The sequence below is a fragment of the Cyprinodon tularosa genome, unplaced genomic scaffold (genome assembly GCF_016077235.1).
Source record: "Cyprinodon tularosa strain WSP-4 unplaced genomic scaffold, ASM1607723v1 ctg270, whole genome shotgun sequence".
Lineage (NCBI taxonomy): Eukaryota > Metazoa > Chordata > Actinopteri > Cyprinodontiformes > Cyprinodontidae > Cyprinodon > Cyprinodon tularosa.
In genome coordinates, this window is record NW_024038975.1 from 2,069,587 (window position 1) to 2,090,814 (window position 21,228).

Below are 21,228 nucleotides of genomic sequence, written 5' to 3' on the forward strand. Positions count from 1 at the left end.
AGTGGCATCCTTTTCACAGTACAGGTGCATCTCTATGAATAAGAAAATAGCAGAGAAAGTAATTTATTTCAGTAATTGAACATAACAATTTAATGTGAAGTTTCATATCAATTCATCACACAAGGAATGTATATTGCTTGTGACTAGACCAAATATCTAGTCATTATTTGGTCAGTTTTAATTAGAGTTTAAAGCTAATGAATATCTAAACTTTAGTTAAAAAGATATATATATAGCATAACTGGCGACCTGTCCAGGTTGTACCCCGCCTCTCGCCCATAGACAGCTGGAGATAGGCACCAGCACCCCTCGCAACCCCAATTGGGACAAGCGTGTCAGATAATGGATGGATGGATATATAGCATAACACCTATAAAAATTATGTCCAATGAAAAAAATGTTATGTATTGGTTGTGTTTTGGTCAACACTAAGTGTGTTAGCTGGAGAACCCTCCTACTTTAAGAAGGTATGCTAATCAGAGATGTAGCTCTAAGAGTTTCACCATTTTCTTGGTCTGACTTAAGGATAAAATAAATCAGACTGACTGTCCTATGTGTTCCTTTTGTAAAAAGTCTTTTGCATTGTATATTTCTATACTCCAAATAGGTGTAAATTCTTGCCTTGACTTTTAGTGTTTTAATACTTTCGTGAACTCTTGAGGTTACAATCAATAAAGTTAGAGTAGCCTGGTGGTATTTTTTATTTAAATTGACTCGCTATAAAACCAGGGAGTAGTGAAGTACTGTACCTTGTAAAGCTATAGAAGAGGAATGTGGAGTTCCCTAAACCTTGACTGATCTAACAGTATACCGTTAAGCAAACCATGAATTCAGGAGATTATGCTTTAGAAAGTCAAAGTGTAAAATGTAAAGCCTTGTAATCTTACCATTAGATATTTGGTTGCCGTTCTCAATAGGGAGAGGGCTTGAGGAGTGCAGAGAGTGGTTGTTGGCATTCTTGTCTTGTAGCTGCAGAGATGGTGAAGTGGGTGCAGAGCCACTTTCTTCTCTCCCTGGCAAATTAATGTTTGAATTGAATCCTAGAAATAGTAAAACCAGAGAGAAATATATTACATGCATGCACAAATCACATTAGCAGAAACCAGACAACAGACATCTAGATTGTGAACTGTGCTAGCCTTTCTCTTATTAAGGGTCTCGAGGGCTTTTTCCATAGTGCATCTTTCCTGTAAAATGAATTTGACCTAAACATTTTTTGTAATTCATACTATTTCATACAATTCTAGTTAAAGAGGGAACTGAGGAACTTTTCAATTCTACATAGTTCTCTAATTTCACACGTGTGACAGACAGTGAAAGAGATCTTTCACCATTCATGTTTGCAAAATCTCTCTGGGTCATCCAGAGTCCTAGATCCTCTCATGTGCTCTCTTGAAATGGAATTCTGACTTTGAGTTGAATTGGCCAAATGTATTAGATCAATATTCTGATTCAAGACCAAATGATAACTCATGCTCGATGCTGTGGTAAATAGAGGAGTTATTCGTTTGAGGGCTTTAAAAATCTTTTGTAATAAATAACTGTAAAGGGTGATTTAATACAGTATTAAAAGATCGTTTTTAGTGTACACAAATGGTTTAATCATTCCTAAAGTGAAAAACTTTTATATTTTTGAATTCATCACTACATTTGAGAAGCTTCAAAGGGTATTTGAAAAGTTTCCATTTTCGCAATTTGTTGTTAAGTGTCTTTACAGCTTGTATTGTAAGTCATCAAGGTTTCTATATGTTCACAAGCGTCTTGACTTGTGTGCCAGTATATCATCAGCCGATGTCCTTCACTAATAATGTCTGGCTTTTGCCCCACTGCACCTACCCCCACCCAGTAACATGATACCGTAATATACTACATGCTTAGCCGACTACTGTAACATAGATTCCAGGGTTAAAGTTTGTATCCGAGAGACGAATGATCATATCTAGTCAAAGTCAGACTCTAGGGAACGCAGTGAAGTAGAACTGGAAGCTTATCTTCCTCATTTCTTTTAATCATATGTCTTTTTTATGACACAGGTTTGTGGGAGAACCCAAATTCCACCTGTCCTCTTTCTTAGCCATTTCTGTGGTTTTCTCATACCATCGGGGTGAGGATAAGGAGGGGTATACACAGCGGGGGAATCAGCTGTTCTTCACAGAGATGTTGGGGATAGCAACTGTAACCTCTGCTTGCTCCCCAGAGCTGAGTATCACATTCAGTCATTTAACTACCCAGAGGGAACGGAAGTGGCTTGTCCTGTTAAACCCATAGGCATCCCTATGCACTTAGATCTAAGGCGGCTGCCGCGGTCTGGCTGCTCAAAATACTCCACCGCCCGGCCTTCTGTCACACACACCATTTTCCATGATGCCAGTGCTTTTTCTGCTCCAGTCCAGGTGCTGACGAAGAGTCAAGTACAGGATGTGATGTGGGGCAAATGCGTCATCATACACGCTTGCTCGCATACAGTGTCTTATAAGGTTGTTAGCACCCCGCTCACTGAAATTTTTACCATTATAGACGCATGATGCAATAGTTTGATACGCACACCGAGCAGCTCCTTAATAAGGCAAGAGAAAAATTATCATCTGTTTGGACTAAAAGCTATATCTCCTTTACTCTGCTTGAGTTTTTTTTTTTTTTTTTTTACTTGCACTCTAGATATTTGACCAGGTTGTACTGTTCGCTGCTTCAGAACATTCACACTCCTTTCAGTAAAACATGAGTGAGGTGTTGAATATTTAATGCCTAATCCTCATCATTCTACTGCTCATACATTATTAACAAAGCCCCAAGTTACACACTCTGAGGAAACACAGTTGGATAGCAGAATTTCTATCTTCGCTGATAGGACAGAGTTCTGCTAAGATTGCATCAGAATATTTACAACACTGCAAAGCAATCTGTTCTTGGGTTTGCATACTCTGACCTGCTGACATTCAACAGCTCTAACTTTGACATAAATGTCTGCCCTACTTTTTTAGGATTTTGTCTGCACTGCATGTAGCACACTGAATTGCTTGGTGCAATAACCAATTTGCCTACATTTAACAGAGCTGATTTAGAATCCACATGTGCAGATACTCTAACAGTATATTTCAATAATATGGAAAACAGGGTTAACGTTGTAAATATCAGAATACCCAATTCCCAAACCTCCTAAAACAAGCACAACTAAAACAACAAGCTTTCACTTTGTATACAAAACAAGGTTTTATCTCAACTTTGATATGCTTCTACTGCGTGGGAGGTAAATAAATGGTTAATAAATCTCATTAACCCATTCAAATGGAGAAAACAGAAATCAGAAAGAGTCAATGCAAAACACAACTGCACAAAAATATATACATTATCCATGCTCCCACGTGAAGAAAAGGTAACAATCAATAGTTATCTATTTAAATCCGAATGTATACCAATCCACTGAAAAGCGTATGTAGTTACCTGTGTCTCCATATTTAGAGATTTGGTAGAAGGCCCACAGGAAACAATCCTCCCTCATTCTTTATACATCTATCTTCCAACCCAAAGAGTGCCTGTTTTCATACAGTTTCTGATTATTTATTAGTTGTAGGTTGTTTGTACAGGGACAAAATCATATTATTTTTAACTGCTGCAACCACCACCATCCCCGGCTTTACACAGGAAATGGTAGTAGACTTTAGACACTGTAGATCCATGGTAGCAAATCCATGCTAGCCTGGAAGACATGAAAATCACCATCATCTCCAGCCCTAGCTATCTGGAAACACATCTTGGTATTAATATGGACTAGACCAATCACACAGAGACATTGCACACCAGTGGCCAATATCTTCAATGACAGCAGAGATCATCAAAACTCTGCATGTCGCTACTGTGTTCTATCAGCCGTGGCAGCTTAATAGTTGCTGTTTGTTGGGAGAGGTTGCCTGTCTAGCCGATAATAAACGAAAGACAAGCACCACAAGTGGCACACTTCTAAGCCAAGTTCAGCAGGTTTCAGAGGGGAAATAATCTACCATCTGTAGAAGCCCCTTTAATATACTGATCATTGAAGGATACAGAGTGCTTCAGGAACTAATTCCTTTTAATCAGCCGTTAGGGTTATTTTATATGTATTTAAGTCAGAGTTTGTCTCCATTGACCTAAGAGCCAAGTTGAACACTGAACATATTTTCTATATATTTCCCTTTTCCATCAGACTAGTTTCCATTTATATTATTCACCTGTACAAATGATTAGATGCCCTTTTCTGCTTGTATCACCTTTTAATAATTAAGTGCTATGCTAATGCACTGGCATTACATATACTTTGGCTCATGCTGTAACTTAATTAAGAAGTTTATTTCTTGTTTTTGCAAAGCCTAGGGATTTCTTTTCTTTACTTTTTTTCTTTTCTAACTACTACTGGAATAATGGTAATGGCACAGGCTGTGCTAGAGACATGTTCACTATGTCTAGTGAGAATAATTGCAGGATGTTGCCATATACATTTTTGTGCAAAATTGGCAAACAAAACAAGAACTAAAGGACAGACATGTTGCAAGCTACATCTTAAGCAACTGAATAAAAATATAATTTTGCCAGTGGCTATAAAAAATAGAAAATTAACAAGGGTATTTTATTATTAACAGACCTCCATCTCTCATTTTGCGACCGGGTGTCGACTTCCTCAGCAGGCTGCGTCCTGAACTGAACAGAGTGTTGAGCTCATCTAGGGGGCTAGTTAGGGGTCTGCCATTGGCTGGGTTAAACAGCAGCGGTGACGATGAGCAAGAGTGTGCCCTCCGTGGCTCAGGTCGAGACATCTTCACTGGAGAATAGGGAGGCGGCTTCCCCAGTGGCTCCACAGCTGCCCTTTGAGAGGAGATTTTGGGGGAGTTTGAGCTCCCATTGACAGATGCTGCACGAGTCAGAGCAAGGAAGTTGGCCTCAGGTGGGAAGGGGAAGTGTGAAGGGGGTCTGTAGAGAGGAGGTGCTGCACTTGGGGGAGGAGGAGGTGGTGGAGGGGTCAGTGGAGGAGTAGACTTCTTTTCTGGCATTAGGACTGTAAGACTAGGTGAAGAATCAGCCCTTTGGCGAGAAAACTGTGGGGACAGAGGGCTGTCTGGCCCTGTGGCATAGTTTAGATTAGTTTCAAAAACAGGCAGCTTTTTTACTTCCAAGGGGGTGAGTGGTGACTCATCTGATGCAGGAGAACAGGTAACAGGTGAAGGAGGAAAGACCAGGAGGGGAGGGCGGTGAGGGAGTAAGTTGGGGAAAGGAGCAGGAATCTCACAGCTACCATCTTTGCCAAGGTGAGCTTTGGAAGAAACTCCGCCAGACAGGCCTGGTGTAAGAGAAACATCCATTGCAGAATTGGCACTGGCTGATGTTTGTTTGTTCTCCCCACCTTTTGGAGGAGATAAACCCAGTCCGATCAAGCCCAAGGATAGAGTTTGCAGCTTGGCTGCCTTGGTGATAGCAGGGACAGGATTTCCGCCATCTTCAGGTGGGAGATACTTCATCTCCTCATAGACAGCCTCAGAGTCAACCAGCTCTGGGCTGTCAGGGGGCTCCTGGAGACTACGAGCCCGTGGCTGAGACCCTAACATTTCTATGTATACATCCTCTTCATCTTGGCCCTTGTATAAGCTGAGGGCCACTCCTTTTGGTGCATCTAAAGAAGCCGCTCTCTGCATCGGGCCGATTCCTCCGAAACCCCCGCAACGAGAAAGCAGGGCCAGTTTTACATCAGCAGGGCGTAGCTGGTGAAGCAGAGGTGCCACAGCATTGATTTCCTCATATGAGCCTGTCAACTTAGTGTTAGGGCTGCGCTTAGGCTTGGGTGGTGGTACTTTTCTTATAGTTGTGTAGTCATCACTATGGGGGCGGGGCTTGGCTGAGGAAAAGATAAAAGAAAGGGATTTTGAAACAAATCAAGTCAAGGCTATCTGCAAGATAAAAACAAAACACATACACTCTATAGTGGCCTGTTGGATTTTGGAACATATTTGAATCTAAGGATTGTTAATTAGAGAAATTGTGCATGACACAATATTGAGCCTATTTAACAAGACATTTATTTTCACTTCACTGGGAGAGGACGCTGAGAGGACGCTGGCGTGTTTGTCGCCGCTTCTCGCATCCGACCTTTTTTATCCCTTATCCTTTTTACCTCTCCTTTTATCCGTTTATCTTTCCTGGTTTGCCTACCTTTCCTAACCCCCTCCCTGTCCCTACCCCCCTTACTTCACCTCTTGTAAAGCGACCTTGGGTGTCCTGAAAGGCGCTATATAAATCAAAGTTATTATTATTATTATTATTACTTACAATGTCTAAAATGACACACATCAGCTTATATATAAGAGTGTATATAGGCTATATATAAGATTTTGGGGCTCCTTCTTCAATCAGAGACTGACAAAGTTTAGCTAGCATAAAACGTGCAGTTGAAGAAGTTAATTGCAATGGCACACATAACAACCACACTAAGGATTATTAAAAAATAATGTAAAGAAATAACTATTCTTCTGGTAAAATATTCTTTGGGGCTAAATTTCTACAAGTGTATTATCTGAACATGAGAACAGAAGGCTTGTCTGTTTAAAACCCATTTAACCATTTTAGTACAAGAACATCATGTCAACTGTGAAGCATGGGAGTGAAGGTGTAATGGTTTAATTTTGCTTTGTGGGGGAAACCCCACAAAGCAAAATGAACTGAATATGGCAAGATATAATAAACAAAAATGCATTCAGATTCCGACAAGAATGAAACAAAAGATAAGATAAGATAAGAACAAAAGACAAGTATGAAGAGAAGAAGTAAAATAAGGAGTGATTGCAGAACTCTAGCATTCTGTTATAGAGTGTTTGACATTCCAAAAAAGTTCAAAAACAAGTTAAAAAGTTATAAAACATTATCTGACGTGTCACTTTCAAATAGTTTCTTACACCTCTGTTTTTCTTTAATAACAATTCACCACTAAAGGTGTTAGCAAATCTAAAAATCAAATTTTGAACACTAGCTGATCTCTAACAAAAAATTTACAACGATAATAGTTAGTTTTGCAGTAGATGTATGTACCTGCTGGGTCACTGGGGGACAGCTGGGATTTAGGAGGGCTTCCAGCAGGTGAACTGGACCCCTCTGGAGTATAGCTTTCTTTGGCAGCCATTGTCAACCCTGCACTAACAGCTTCATAGGACGCACTTAGGCGAGTATTGGGATCCCTCTTTGGTTTGGGAGGAGGTTGCTTGCGAGGTGAGGACAGACTCCCACTTCCTGCTCCGTCCTCAACGTTCTGCTGCAATGATTGTTTGACTGGTGGACTAGCAGAGAAATGGACCATATTGTCCAAAGCAAGGGGAATGGGTACTGAGCTGGAACGAAAGTGACGAATAATTCTGCCTCCTGCAGTGACATGACCCTCATGGACTTTTCCGCTCTTCTCCACCATCCTGAAAAACAAGGAAAAAGAATCAATATGGGGCAGAGAGCAATACTTGGCCTAAGATTAAAATTGTGTATGATCCCAACAGTATCTTTAGCACTACCCTAAAACTATTTATGTCCATTAACATACTGAGAATTTCCTCTCTCTCACACATAATAAAGTGCTTTATGACTTAATAAATATGTATCTTATATTTAGTATACTTAAAACATAAACCCTAATTAAGTAATATTTAAAGAAAAAACAACCAAAGAAGCAATTTCATGAAAACAGTCAAAGCGATTAGGATTTAAATATAATCTCCTTGGTGTAATTGGATAACATCTAACTTGATATTTCCTCTGCTAATCTGAGGCAGCCATCTGTTACTTCTGCAAACGCAGGTCGGGGGGTAACTAAGCCTATATGAGGAGGGGGATCCAGAAAGGCATTTCAAGAATAAAAAAGAAAAGTCAGGCAACTGAAAACATGACTCAGCTGATAACAGTTAGTTTGTTATTAGCCCCTCTGCTCCTGTCCCATAAGCAGATGTTATGAGAATAAGAACAAGGGCTGTGTCCGAATGTCCACCTTAATCCCTATATAGTGATTATGCCATTTCAGATGAGTATCCCAACATCTAGCGCATGAAAAAGTAGTGGAATTGAAATTTCCCACAATGCATCTTGAAAAGTAGTGATGATCTATGGTCACTAGATGAGCAGATATACCCTGGATAATGCTTTGCGGAAGCTCTCTGCATCTGTTAATGCTTCTCCGGAAGCATTAAGAGGTTTGTTGTAACACCGGCCTGCTGTTGTGACAAATTACAAAGATGGCGCAGGCACCATGCGAGGAGGCAGGGTCACGTGACAAGAGGGGAGCAAAAGGTAGTGGTCATCTATCAGGTAACCATATTCACCATAAAGTCCACTATATAGTCCCCGCTCTGAAGTAGTTGCCGTTCAAAATTTCCCCACTTTCCTTGATGGGCCCATGCCTGGTCTCCTATAATTCCTTTTTAAAAATCTATCTTTGTACTAAAAAATTCTGTCTGTCATGATTTTTGGACATTAAGATCTAAACAGACGCCTTATCACCTGGTCAGACCCTGTACTTTAGTGAACGGATGGAGTCAGAGTATAAAAATATGCATACCCAAGAGAAGGCCAGTGGCTGGAAGTTGGAGGGGTTTTTGCTGGGAGCTGCAGGGAAATGTGCTGCCCTTCGACTGGCTTTTGACCTGGAAGGGATATTCTGAATGGCTGCTACTGTATATAGTGACTGAGGGATGTAGGGGTTAGGGCGGACACTCTTATCCAGCCAGAGACAAGATGCAGAAATCAGGGGGGTGTTGTCTTGCCAATGTTGAGGTATAATGATTGAGTTCTTTCTACTGATCCATTATTTTGGGGTTGCCACAGCAAGTCATTATGGCTAGCTAGTCAGACTGGGCAAAGTTCTTATGGGGGATGCCCTTCTCTCCCAATCCGGGATTCAAACCTTAGTCCCCTGCCCTGTTAACTAGTTTTACCTTTTAAGGCTATAATTACATCAGTGTGACTTAAGTATTCTACCAATCTCTGACACAGTTTTGAGAAGGACAAGGGATTTCAATTTCTTAAAGCAAAAGCAACGTAAATTGGAAATAGTTTTGAATGTCCTGAACTCTTACGTGTCTTCTAAATGGAGAAATTGCTTATTTAAGTCCTCTTTAAATCCTTTAAGTCATGGTCCAACATAGAAAACAAATGACAGAAGTTATCTGAAATCGTTGGCAAAAGTTTTTAATTATTGAAAATTTGTTGCAGAAGTCCTAAATTCCCCCAAAATCTCATAAGGAACAAACAAAAATAAGAACTCAGTACATTCTTAGGTATCTCGACCCGATTTCCAGTTGGTTTGTACATATTCTAATCTCAATTAGGTTAAGAATTCAGGCTTCTTCCTGAAGGCCTCAGATAGCTGTTTCAGTCTCAGTTTTCACTTGTAATTATTTAGTCTGAGTTTAACAATTACAACCTCACCAAGCTAAATGTTTAAGGTTTAAAGGGACAAATCTTTAACCAAATGCTGAGAAAAGGTGTTCTTTTTGTGTCTAAATGATATTAAACACTTGTACATTATTCTAACAATTTTAGGAGGAAATAAAAGTGGAAATGTCAGAAAACATTCTGCATCAGAACCTACATTTCTTGTGTTACATTTTTACAAAATGTTTTAAAATGTCTTGTCTTTAGTTTTTTATTTCAGTTATTATATTTGAAGTTTTCAGTATTGCTATAAATCATATGATAATATCCACAAATTCAAACATATAATAAAAGCACTTAAACTTTTATTGGGTTTCCTAACATTGTTACAAATGGCTATTAGAGAAGAATGAACAAACAGCTTCCCTCAAGTTGACTATTGTGTTAAAAAACACCTTATTACATGGGCTAAAAATAACATATTTTTTTGTAACACTTGGTTACAGAAACATTATGGCTGCCATTACTGCTTTTAAATTCTTCATGTATTATCATTATTATTAGCATTAGAAATAATATTGCTTTTTGTTGGTTGCATCGACAAGCATGAACAATGTATTATATAGCGGTGAAATCTGGATGGAATTATTCATCAATACAGACTCTTTTCTTATAGTTTGCGTACTGAGAAACAAAAAAGTCAATCTTCTGATGAACTGGATGTATCAAAAAAGTCCATCTTCTGATGAACTGGATGTATCAAAAAAGTCCATCTTCTGATGAACTGGATGTATCTCAGACTTAAAGTATTGATCTTAAAGGGTTGGACTTGATTCAGGCCCGACCCCGAATCAAGTCCAACCCTTTAATGTCATGAAGGATGGTTTGTGGCTAAGTGGGAAAGTTTTTCTCTAAGTTTTTTTTTTCTCATGTCAAACAGTCTATTTAGTTTTATTGGATAAAAACATAATAGCACTTATAGAATAGATGATTAGTACTGTTGTGATTTAATCTCTTCTAAAAAGTGACAAAGCCTGGTACAGCAGGTAATTAGACACGAGCCCATCCTGCAGCTGTGTGAGGTACATTTGATGTGCTGTGCTACGTCCTGAAAATGACCTGCATTACATCCACATCTGGGCAGCACCTGACCTGGGCCAGTTACCACTGTGGAGTGAAAAAAACCCCAATGTGAATATATAATTTAAGACCAATGCACTGACTGCGCATGCAGGCAATACTCGGTAAAACCAAACTCAGCACATGGTCTGACTGAGACTAGTAGCAGTAATATCTTGAATAAAATATTTATTCACAGGAGGTTTTATTTGGGGCACAAACCAACAATGCATGAGTATTGGTCAGGTTCGTCTTCATCCCTAAAGGCTCAGCTGGGTCCCGACTGATACACTGCTCATGGTTAGTAAATATAAGGAAGATCAACTGTATTGATAAGCTTATGATTTATTGTGACAATATAATCATTATTTATTTTTCACTTATTCGTGTTAGCTGATTTCCATAGAAATATATAATGATAACTTATTAATGCTGACTTCTATTTGGTGGTTCACTTATAAAATGAAATTCAAGCCCTTAGCAGTAGTATCCCAGGAGAGTTTCCATTTATCCACTTTACATTTTCATTACCTAAGCCCTTTGAATTCCTCTTGTTTGGTTAGAGTTGAGGTTTAAGCTGGACTACTGTTCTATTGATGCAGCACCGTACAATTTAATAACACAGATAATTGTCCGGCCATCTATGAAGAAGCTTACAATTAAAGGTCATGAGCCAGAGGTATTCAATGACACCATTAATCACAAAAAAAATCTGCTACACACGTACCCACACCCACAGTAACGTGAGTGCACTTGATTAAACACGCAAACATATTTAGTAAGGCAAATGCTTCCCCAGTACAGTCATAAATCTTGGTGCAGAGTCTGCAAATTGTCAGTGTGCAGGGAATCTAACATGATAACTTATTTGGTCATCACAGGTGGCACAATTAATCAACTAAGTTATTATCAGAGGCAGTAGATTTGTGGAATTGGGATATCGACATGAACTTATAAGAAATTAGGTTGATTTTTACTCAAAGTCATGCTGTTAGAATCTCATACCAGCATTGTTGCTGCTACTACTGACCGCATTTGGTTAAAAAAATGCTGATAATCAAAAAGCCAAACTCAGATAAAAAACTTTGTAAAAACAAAAGCAAGAACACCTTCATGTCAAATTAAATGAATAATTTGTGAATGTATATGTGTTGTTTTACCTCCTGACTGGCTGATCCTCCTCTTTGCCCACTGGCTCAGGCCTCTCACCAAGTGGTGGGCTGCTACTGAGGGTGCTAAGCAGACTATTGCCATGACAGCGCAGACGGTCACTCTCTCGTGCAATGTCAGATGCATTTTGGATTACCAGCTGGTCGTAGATCTGTAGCCCCATGTCTTCGGCTCCCTGCAAAAAACGCTGCACGCTGCACTGCTCTTTATGCTGCAGCGAGAGCCTGTGACTGACCTGTTGCCTAGCAAGCCAGCCGCGGACAACTGAGACACATCAAGGAGATGGAGAAAATGTTAGATACAAACAGAAAGCATGCAGGAGCCAGTTTTATAATTATTACAGTTTACCTTTCTGACAGGTGATGATCTTTTTGTGAAGCTGGTAGCAGCGGTCATTGAGCTGGTCTGGCTGCCAGTATCTCAGAAACACTTTACTCTTGCCCATCTAGACGAAAAAACACATTGAATATGGCTTATATCCGATTGCTTAAACCTTATTTACTTGTTTTTTCACTGACATCTCAGAAGATTGTGTGAATGTAGACATAGGAGTGTACTGACGCAGTACTAATGGGAGTGGAGTATAGTTGTTTGCAGGATTTAGGGGTCATTCTGGGGGCCAAACCGGGTCACTCTGTACAAGGTGCATGAAACTGATCACTGCTGACTGATGCAACACCATTTAAGTGCAGAATTAGCGTGTATGTTAACCAAGGATGCATTAGAAGTGTCTGCAGGGCATTGTGTGTGTGTGTGTGTGTGTGTGTATGCCTGCCTGTGACCTGTAGGGTCACTTTTTCAGACACAACAGCAGTGCAGCAGACAGGACAGAGAAATGGGTGGAGGGGTTTGTGTTGTTGTGGACGTGTGCGTGTGTGAGCAGAATTATGATGAGGCCGGACAGCTGGAACGGGCAGTCTAGATTCCATGGGATCTTTCAAACAGAGGGTCAGGGATTAAGTCAAATCTTTTGTTGCTAATAGAGGAAAAAACAAAAAAAAAGACGAAGCAGCAAAGCGTGCACACAAACACACCTGCCATCCTTGGAGTTTTGACTGCTGTAGGATGGAACGACATTTCTCCTCAGCTGACAATTTCTTCTTGTCTCCCAAAGTAGGGACCAGGAGGTCTTTATATCTGAGAACAACATCAAAGGAAAAAATATATATGACTGAATTAGACCTGCACAAATACAGATGTTGAGTTGAGAAATTTCTAAGATATGTGGTCTCTTTTGGAAACAATGGATTCAAAGGTCAGTAGGGTTATATGGTGCCAAAGAGCATCTGTTCCCGTTGTCCTTGGTTTAGCTTACTATGAATAATCAACTGGATATTTTTTCAGCATCTTTTTTCTATGCTAAGATGTGAAGGTGAAAGACACAGTAAACCATGTGCTGTTGTATATATCTAAACTGATAGTAAACTGATAGTATACACATGATTTAAAGAGAATAATGGTGGAACTTGATTTGTTGTTAATTTTCCATTTTTCTGACACATTTAAACCATTTTACAGCCTGTTCACAGACAAGAGGTGCATAAATCTGCCGTTGTTTTAGACAGAGATCAACATTCCTTTCTGCAGTGATTTAAAGTTAATCTCCAGGATGTATGTAAAGGATATAAATTATTACTATCCCCATGACAAAAATAATTATACCTCACATTAGTGTTTTATATGAAGAGAATTTCAAGATATACCCTGAATTATAAAGGGTCTGAAACAATGCTTTCATCTGCCACTATATCAAAATGTCTAATTAATATAATTAATCACAACACAGTTTCCCAGTAATCCATGATCTGCATAAATGATTCTTTGCATGTGTTTAATGTGGTCATAGAAGGACTGATATTGGTCTTATTTATTCCTTTCATCAAATAACTTCCTACTGTGATAAAGTTTGTTAAAAAAAAAAACACAGAGATTTTGTTTCCCAAACAATGAGATAATGTCATATGTACAATAAAACAAAAAGGGATCAAATGCTCAGAGGGTGTTTATAATTTCATAATTATATTTTCAAAAATTCATACTGTTTTACAGTTAAGATTGTTTCCTAAATGAGAGCTTTATGAAACAAGAAGACTAAGTACACCATTTGCAATTTTAAATCACAAAATAAAAAAAAAAGTCAATTAGGTGTCCTTGGATCTAGACCTGCACACAAATTACCTTTTTCACAAACATCTGCACTTTTCCTTGTATTTTAAACAAAACCATGCAACAACTATTTACGGAGTGGTTAGGAAAAGGATATATGTTTTTCAAAACCATTTTTAAAAATAAGAAAATTTGTAAATTTTGACCTAATGATATTGTATATCAGAGGGGCAAACTGAAAGCACATAGTGGGCCAAATTTAAAACTTAGACAAATTTGTCAGCCAACCTTGATATTTATCATCTTATTGGGCCTCTATCATCTTATTACAATTCCATGCATTGGAATTGTAATAAGATGTGCTAAAACAAAACATTCATGTAAGCTAAGTCTTCTACAGTTCATCATTTGTATTGCAGAATAACTACTCATTGTCAACAGAGGAAGGGTGGTGTGGGTCCCTGAATGCACCAATCGAGCATTCTGGGATTTGTAGCATTAGTGGTGATTCCAGTGTCTACCAGTAAGACAGCTCTAGTCTACACTTGGAATTATCTTGTGGGCAAAAACTAATGATAAATTTTGCCCGCAGGCCGGAATTTGACACCTGCTGTCTAGATAAACTAGAATGCAACTAATTACCCTAAGAAGTCACTAATTAGTAAATAGAATCCACCTGTGTATAATGCTGTCTTTCTATGAATGCATCTGTTCTGGGAAGACCTCAGAGGTTGATTAGAATGAGCAAAGTATTATGAAAACCAAGGGACAAAGCAGACATTTCAAAGCAGGGTTTTATATATATATATATATATATATATATATATATATATATATATATATATATATATATATATATATATATATATATATATATATATATATATATATATATATAGAGAGAGAGAGAGAGAGAGAGAGAGAGAGAGAGAGAACAAAGAAATAGAAAAGACACCAGAATAATGCGGTCATAGGAGACAAAACAATAGTATTTGGCATATATAGGAAATTGCTTTATACAAAAGAATATGACCAGTGAACAGCAACCAGAACACATCTTCCCAATTGTGAAACACGGTTTTGGCAGCATCATGGTGTGGGGATGGGTTTCCTTAGCAGGATTAGAGAAGCAAGTCCATAGTAAATTTAATGGAAGAAAATAATGAAAAGTCAAGGAAGAAAATCTGTTTAAGAATGCAAATGATTTGAGATTAAAGATGAGGTTCAACTGCCCTCATCAAATAAATGACCATCCCTACAATGGATACCATAGAATGGTTTACATAGAACTCCAGTAACATATATTTAAGTTTGTACTGTAGTTGTAACCTGGAAAAATAATGAAAATGTTAAAAGCAGTGAATGCTTTTGCAAGGCACAGAATGTCAACTAACCCTAACCTTCACCAGAAACATTTAAACTAAAGGACCCGGCTAGGTAAAAATAATGGATGTTATGTTTTAGTTTCAACTACTTTAATTATTTCTTGTTGATAAATGCTCTCAATATTTCCCACGAATGTGGACAAATAATAAGCTGATGATGCCACACATGTGATGAAGTAAACACAAGAAGCAGATGGTAAACATAAACCACTTATGCTGTCAATACTGAGAAAGTGAGTTCACGTAAATAAAGGATGTGTTTGATTTACAGAGGTTGATAGTAATACTGGTCAAACAGACAGCTTAGGTTCCCCCAATAGGCCCATTAAGCACAGAGGAACTCTGTAAACCCATGACCTATCTTATGAGGAAATAAACACATATATGCTCCTGTTTTTAATACAAGCCCCAGGGGAGCCTCAATATGGAGTCTAAGAACTAAAATGACCCAAAGGTATATGATAGGACTTGCACTGTTCCACTCTGGTAGTATCATGTTTATTGTTGAACCAACGACGCAACAATAGGGTGCCTGTACTTAAAACTCTAACATTCTGGTGTTTTATTAGTCCATGAGTCTCATTTAGTCATGGATATTTACACACAATGGTCAAACTGAATTATGTACATTCACCTGCTGGTCATTTATTGTCCATTAATAATGCAGCATTATAGCCCAGTTAGAAAAACAGACATAAAAATGTGAACAACAGCCCTGTAAAATAAAGTTGTGACTTATCTGCATGATCATGGCACTTTCCTATTAACTGTATATTTTGAAAAATAAGCAGATCAGTGGACAGAGAGGGCGAAGATTTATAGTGACAACATACAAACAACCTGAATCTGACAGAAAATAAACCCTGAAACAGGACACATAACATTCTATAAATGACAAATAAAAGGACCAGTAAAATAGATTTTCTCTTAAATCACTCTGGTTACCATGACACTAACGTGATTTGCTCCAGGCAGGCACTGTAACCTAGAGGGGAGGCCAGAGTGGCTCTATTGTATAAGTGGATTTGCTTATACCCAACGGTCCGTTTGTGTACACGATCACATAGCAACAATGTGGATTGCCTGTCAAATAAATAAATCAATGATATATTTACTTATTTTTTTATTTATAAAACAATAAATAAAATCGGACAAATAGATAACATGCTTAAAAAGTACAACCTTATATAGTGTATAGTGTAAAAGCAGAGCTAATGAGCTTTTAGCATGGATCAATTTCTTGGTCCGTGCTATATAATATAGCAATTTAACCAGGATTTGACTCGCATGAAGTTAAATTCAGGTAGCCACAATGTATAGGCATTAAAATGTAATAAAATAAATGCACATATGTATAAAAAATTATAAAAGATAAAAAAGGAAGAATTAAATCTGCATAAATGTCCTTTCATGTACATACAAAAGCTGAGCAGTTTGAGTCATACTGACCAGTGAGAGAATAACCTCTAGCATTTAAACCTTGCATGATTTTGTGCCTCCACCAATAGTTTCTGCTTTGTTATGGAGGAACAAACACCATCAGTATTTCCCGTAGCTTATCGGCACCATGAGAAGATGCAGACAATCACACTAATGCTCTGAAACCGGAAGAGTTTCTTTGTGTCACATGGGTGATATTCCATAATTGTATCATAAAGCTTATCATCCATGCAGGCGACCTTTCTCGCTTCCTGACTTGCTCTGTACACTTGCTTTATACAAAACCAGTAATTAACAGCATGAAAGGTAGAGTTCGCTTTTAAACTGCAGAGAAAATGTCAATTTGTTTCAGGCAACCAATGTATGTTCAATTTGGAGGTGTGTGTGCTTTTCCCGTGGTTGGGATCTTTATTTGATATATTTGTATTTAAGGGGTTTTTAGCACAAATTTGTTTTTTTTGCCTTGTTCATATCAGCTGTTCGATGAGATTATTTAAAAGCAGAGAGAGCAGTAGTGAGACACAATGCTCATAGCAGCTGTGTTGCCATTATAGCAAATTATTTGGAGAGCTGCCAGCCCACGCTGAGTGCAACGGGGCTGTAGCCTTGGCATAAGGCCAGGTTGAATACTCCTTGTTCAAAGTCTCTGATGACAAAGACACAGTGGTGCCTGACAGCCATAGATAAGCTGCAACTATTCATATTAGGCTTCTCTGTGGCTCCTATCAGGCCAACACAACAATAAAATGTCTCATCATGAAAATATTTAACAACCCCAAAGCGACGGTGGAACTGCTACACTCAATTATGAATGTTTTGGGTGCAATGGAGCCCAATAAGACCCCTTCTGATGTATCTTTTGCTGTATGATTTGGTGCTGTGTCTGTGGGTTCATCAAGTAGAACATTGCAAACAGTGGATTTGGCTAATTGGCTGACTATATGTTCCTTGAATCATAGCCTGCTTGTTTTCAAAGTTTTTCATACTTTTGTCTTCAGAGGTCTGACACCACTGCTTTTTTCCCCCTTTTCTTCATTCAGAATTCACAGCCTTGTTAAGTTTAGCTTTATGCTCCGTTTGAACAGGGATTGCATTCTATACAAGTATAAAAAGCAGCTTTTGTATATTTTGAATGTTAATTCCAATTAAATTCTTAAATTCTGATAATTGTTTTCTTCTTGCTTAAAATCTAATATTAGTGATAGAAATAGATCCTCAGATGGTGACATGGTGTGTGAATGCGCATGCGATGAATTTTGGAGCAGAGGAATGGGATCTTTTTTTTGAGGGGGGGTTGGGGGGGGGGGGTCATGTGGCCAGCTTTGTCATCGTTTGTTTCTGGTAAGAATGTTCCTGTTAATCCCTTTATCTCCAAATTGACAGGCAAGGAGACAGAGAAACTGAGGATGTTAGGAGACAGAATGTGAGAGGGAAGCAGAAAAGACAGTGTTAAAGTAAAATCCCGTCACATTAAAATACAGAATACACTAAAACAAGGTGAAAAATAAGAGGATTAGAGAATCTTTTCACATGGTTTAAAATAAAAAAAGATGAAAACAAGACATACAATTAGTTAAAAGAAATCATTTGTGCTATATGGGATCTCTCTTTATGTCTGGTAAAAAACAATATAATAAAAGTTTACAAAAAGCAGCTGATTGGGAGTGACAATACCAAAAAACTCAAACCCAGGACAAAGTGACCTTACAGACAACTGGCTTGTTTAAAGCTCCGGTGTCAATCTGACTTGGGAAAAATGTTTCAGTGACTTTCATCAGCAGCAGTGGTCTCCAATAATAGTCAAAGAGAGACATTCAAAGTCGAAATGCACCTCAAATAAAAGGGTTGCTCTGACTTTTTATTGTGTCTGTTCATATGTGAGCATGTGGTCTGAATTCAAGCGGGGATGAAGCAAAAGCTGTTGCAATTTGTTCTTGTTTGACTATGCTGGAACCTGTCACAATACACATGACTGAGACCATAGTGACCTGACAGAAGTTAAACGAAAGTCTGAAAGACTGAAAACTGGAGCATGGACAAAGAAGAAATAGGAAGGAGCAATCCGCAATTTCTGAGGTTTTTCTAGATGATTTAAAGCTACAAGGAAACAGGAAGAAAAAAAAGTAACTGAGGTTTTGATACTGCGGGGTTCTCTGACTCAACTGCTTAAGAGCTATTGTCCTGAATCTTTTGAATGCAATCCTTCTCCAACACACCTTAATTAAATAAATGGCTACTTAGCAGGCCTCTGCAGGGCTAAATTATTACTAATGAAGGAAATCAGTCAATTTAAATATGTTGGAGAAGTCATGCATCCTACAGTTGCAGGATAGTAGTTGATGGACATAACCCTCCCTGTGATAGATCAACACAAAGTGGTGGAGAACTCATTTGGGAAAATATGTTACATAATGCATGCTTGACTGCTGGTCACATTTAAAGGAAGACTCTGGTCATATTCAGAATTCAAGCTTCTGAAAGTACTTTAAATAATAAATTATTACATACTGTTCAATTAATAATAAGTGTTTTTAATTAAGAGTAATTTCATTTGAATGTGTTTTACTGGAGGCATCCATGTTTGTCAAAGAACACCACCGCCACCTACCGGTTTGTGACATCACGGTGCTGTATCAGCTGTTGAGCAAGTCCCAGTGCTGTATCTGGTGCCTTGCCACAATGCGCTATCATCTGAGTCATCTTGAAAACATTCTTGTTCAAAATGTTGGCTACATGTTACGTGTTTTTTCTCTGGCAAGAAATTCGATGGCAAATCCTCCCGCTTTAAATTGGCAATCCAGCGACCAGGACCACAGTAACATGTCCATGGAGGATCATTATTTGGAAAGGTGAAATAACAAATTTTTTTTTTCCTTTTACCCGATGTATTATAACATCCAACCGCCATAAGCGTGGCCATTGTCAGTTTAATTATAGCTCTCGGGAATTACAATGGTGAAGTCCTCTTGAAATCCTAAATAATCTTAAATAGTTGTTGTTGATTTCTGGGGTGTCTAGTAGTTTCCATTGATTTGCTTGCGAAGCCGGGAGAATGACGTTAGGCTTACCGCACAGTGACATCACTGCCGGAAGATGTCAGGAGTGAGGTGTTACTATATTTGGGCAAAAATGTCTGTTCCCAGACTCAGTGACGACGGAAACAGCTCCAAATGACAAAGAATTAATATGGTTGAGTAGAAAATGATGTAATAACGTAAAATCAAGGGGCCAATGTAAAAAAAAAAACAGTGTTCCCCTTTCAGGGTCTTGTTCAGAGACCCAGCGTGGCAGTCTGTGGGAGTGGAGCTTGAACTCAGACTCTCAGGATTCCAAGCTCTATGCCCTAACTACTAGGCTGCCACTCCCCTCTAGGCCATCACTCCCCTTCCCAGATCTGAATCTTTTGAGACACAAAAAGGTTTTTTTAGTTGTAAAATCAAATTGCACACCATCCTCAAAACACCAACCTGTGGAACCATGGAACAAGCAGCTTCATACTCTGAGGATGTTTGTTCTTTGATACCGAGAATAAAGTTAGTTAAAGAAGATTTAAAAAAAAAAATCATGTATATGAAGGAAAAATAAAGTTGAAATAAGAAAACCAGTTAAGGTTCAGTTGAATGATAACAAGCATAAATATCGAGCCATGTTTCAGGTTAAACTAACTTGAAATGATAGACTAACTGAGTGTGTAGACTTGGATCTAATTAAGAATCAGTAGCAAGACTTGAAAATGAGTTTCATCCTGAACTTCAAACCCTTTGGTTGCACTTGAGCTAATTTGCAAAGAAGGCTGGGCAAAAATATCAGTGATTTGTTTGCGATAAGAGCTTAAACATACCTGCTGTTCTTATTGCTGTAAAGAAGAGCTCTACAAGATGTTAAATTAAGGGGACCAAAATACAAATAAATGACAGCTCAGAATGTTATTTGCAGCCAATTTCGACAGTTTGCACCGTTTGCAATTAATTATAAACATGACATTTTTTGATACCCATTGTGATCCTGTAGCTGGGAGATAACCAAATGTGAAAAAGATCAAAACGCTTGGTCTGGACATTGTGGTCATCCAACACTGACCTGCTGAGGAATGCTGGGAAGGACAGACGGACGGGGTATCCATAGCGAATCATGCGCACCATATCAAGCACTCCGATGTACCGCAGCTGGGAAGAGACGTGGCAGCTGTCAAAGCTGCCTGGCTGACCACTAGAATTGGGGCGAACACACTCTACAAAGTGGGGAGTGCGAGTTTGCAGTTTACTCATAAGCTCTGAAAGTGAGTTCTGAAAAAGGAGAGAAGAGGAAGTTAGTTTTAAAACTTAAACAAAATGAATATCATTAAACAAAGGAATGTTTTCCGATTTCTTTTGATTTATTTCTATTGAACAGCATCACGTTGAGCCAAAGACAACACTGTTTGCTTTTTGGGAGTGCATCTTGCCTCTGAAGGAAGCAAAACAGAAAAACAAAAATGACTCCCAGTTCTTTCCGAGCTTTCATTAAAATCCTCAATTTCAGCATGATGCATCCAAGGTCACAGCGGGACATTCCTCCAGGGGCCACACCTCAAACTGAGATCACTCAGCAATTTCAGATGTACTTCCTTCTCATCTTTAATAGCCACTTTCAGAAACAC

The 21,228-nt window shown here is 38.6% G+C and overlaps 1 protein-coding gene across 4 annotated transcripts in view; it reads right to left on the reverse strand.

The window, feature by feature from the left end:
- Positions 1-21,228, reverse strand: part of myo16 (myosin XVI) — a 128,544-nt gene that overhangs the window by 9,024 nt on the left and 98,292 nt on the right. For all 4 annotated transcript variants that reach the window (XR_005281177.1, XM_038289661.1, XM_038289662.1 and 1 more), the window contains exons 27-33: positions 20,670-20,875; positions 12,693-12,795; positions 12,007-12,103; positions 11,649-11,922; positions 7,048-7,421; positions 4,616-5,860; positions 888-1,040 (exon numbers count right to left, since the gene is read on the reverse strand). Coding sequence is in view for 3 of the 4 variants with exons in the window: in XM_038289661.1 (XP_038145589.1) it covers positions 888-1,040; positions 4,616-5,860; positions 7,048-7,421; positions 11,649-11,922; positions 12,007-12,103; positions 12,693-12,795; positions 20,670-20,875 (2,452 nt within the window). In the remaining variant the exon portion in view is untranslated. The remainder of the gene's footprint in view (positions 1-887; positions 1,041-4,615; positions 5,861-7,047; positions 7,422-11,648; positions 11,923-12,006; positions 12,104-12,692; positions 12,796-20,669; positions 20,876-21,228) is intronic.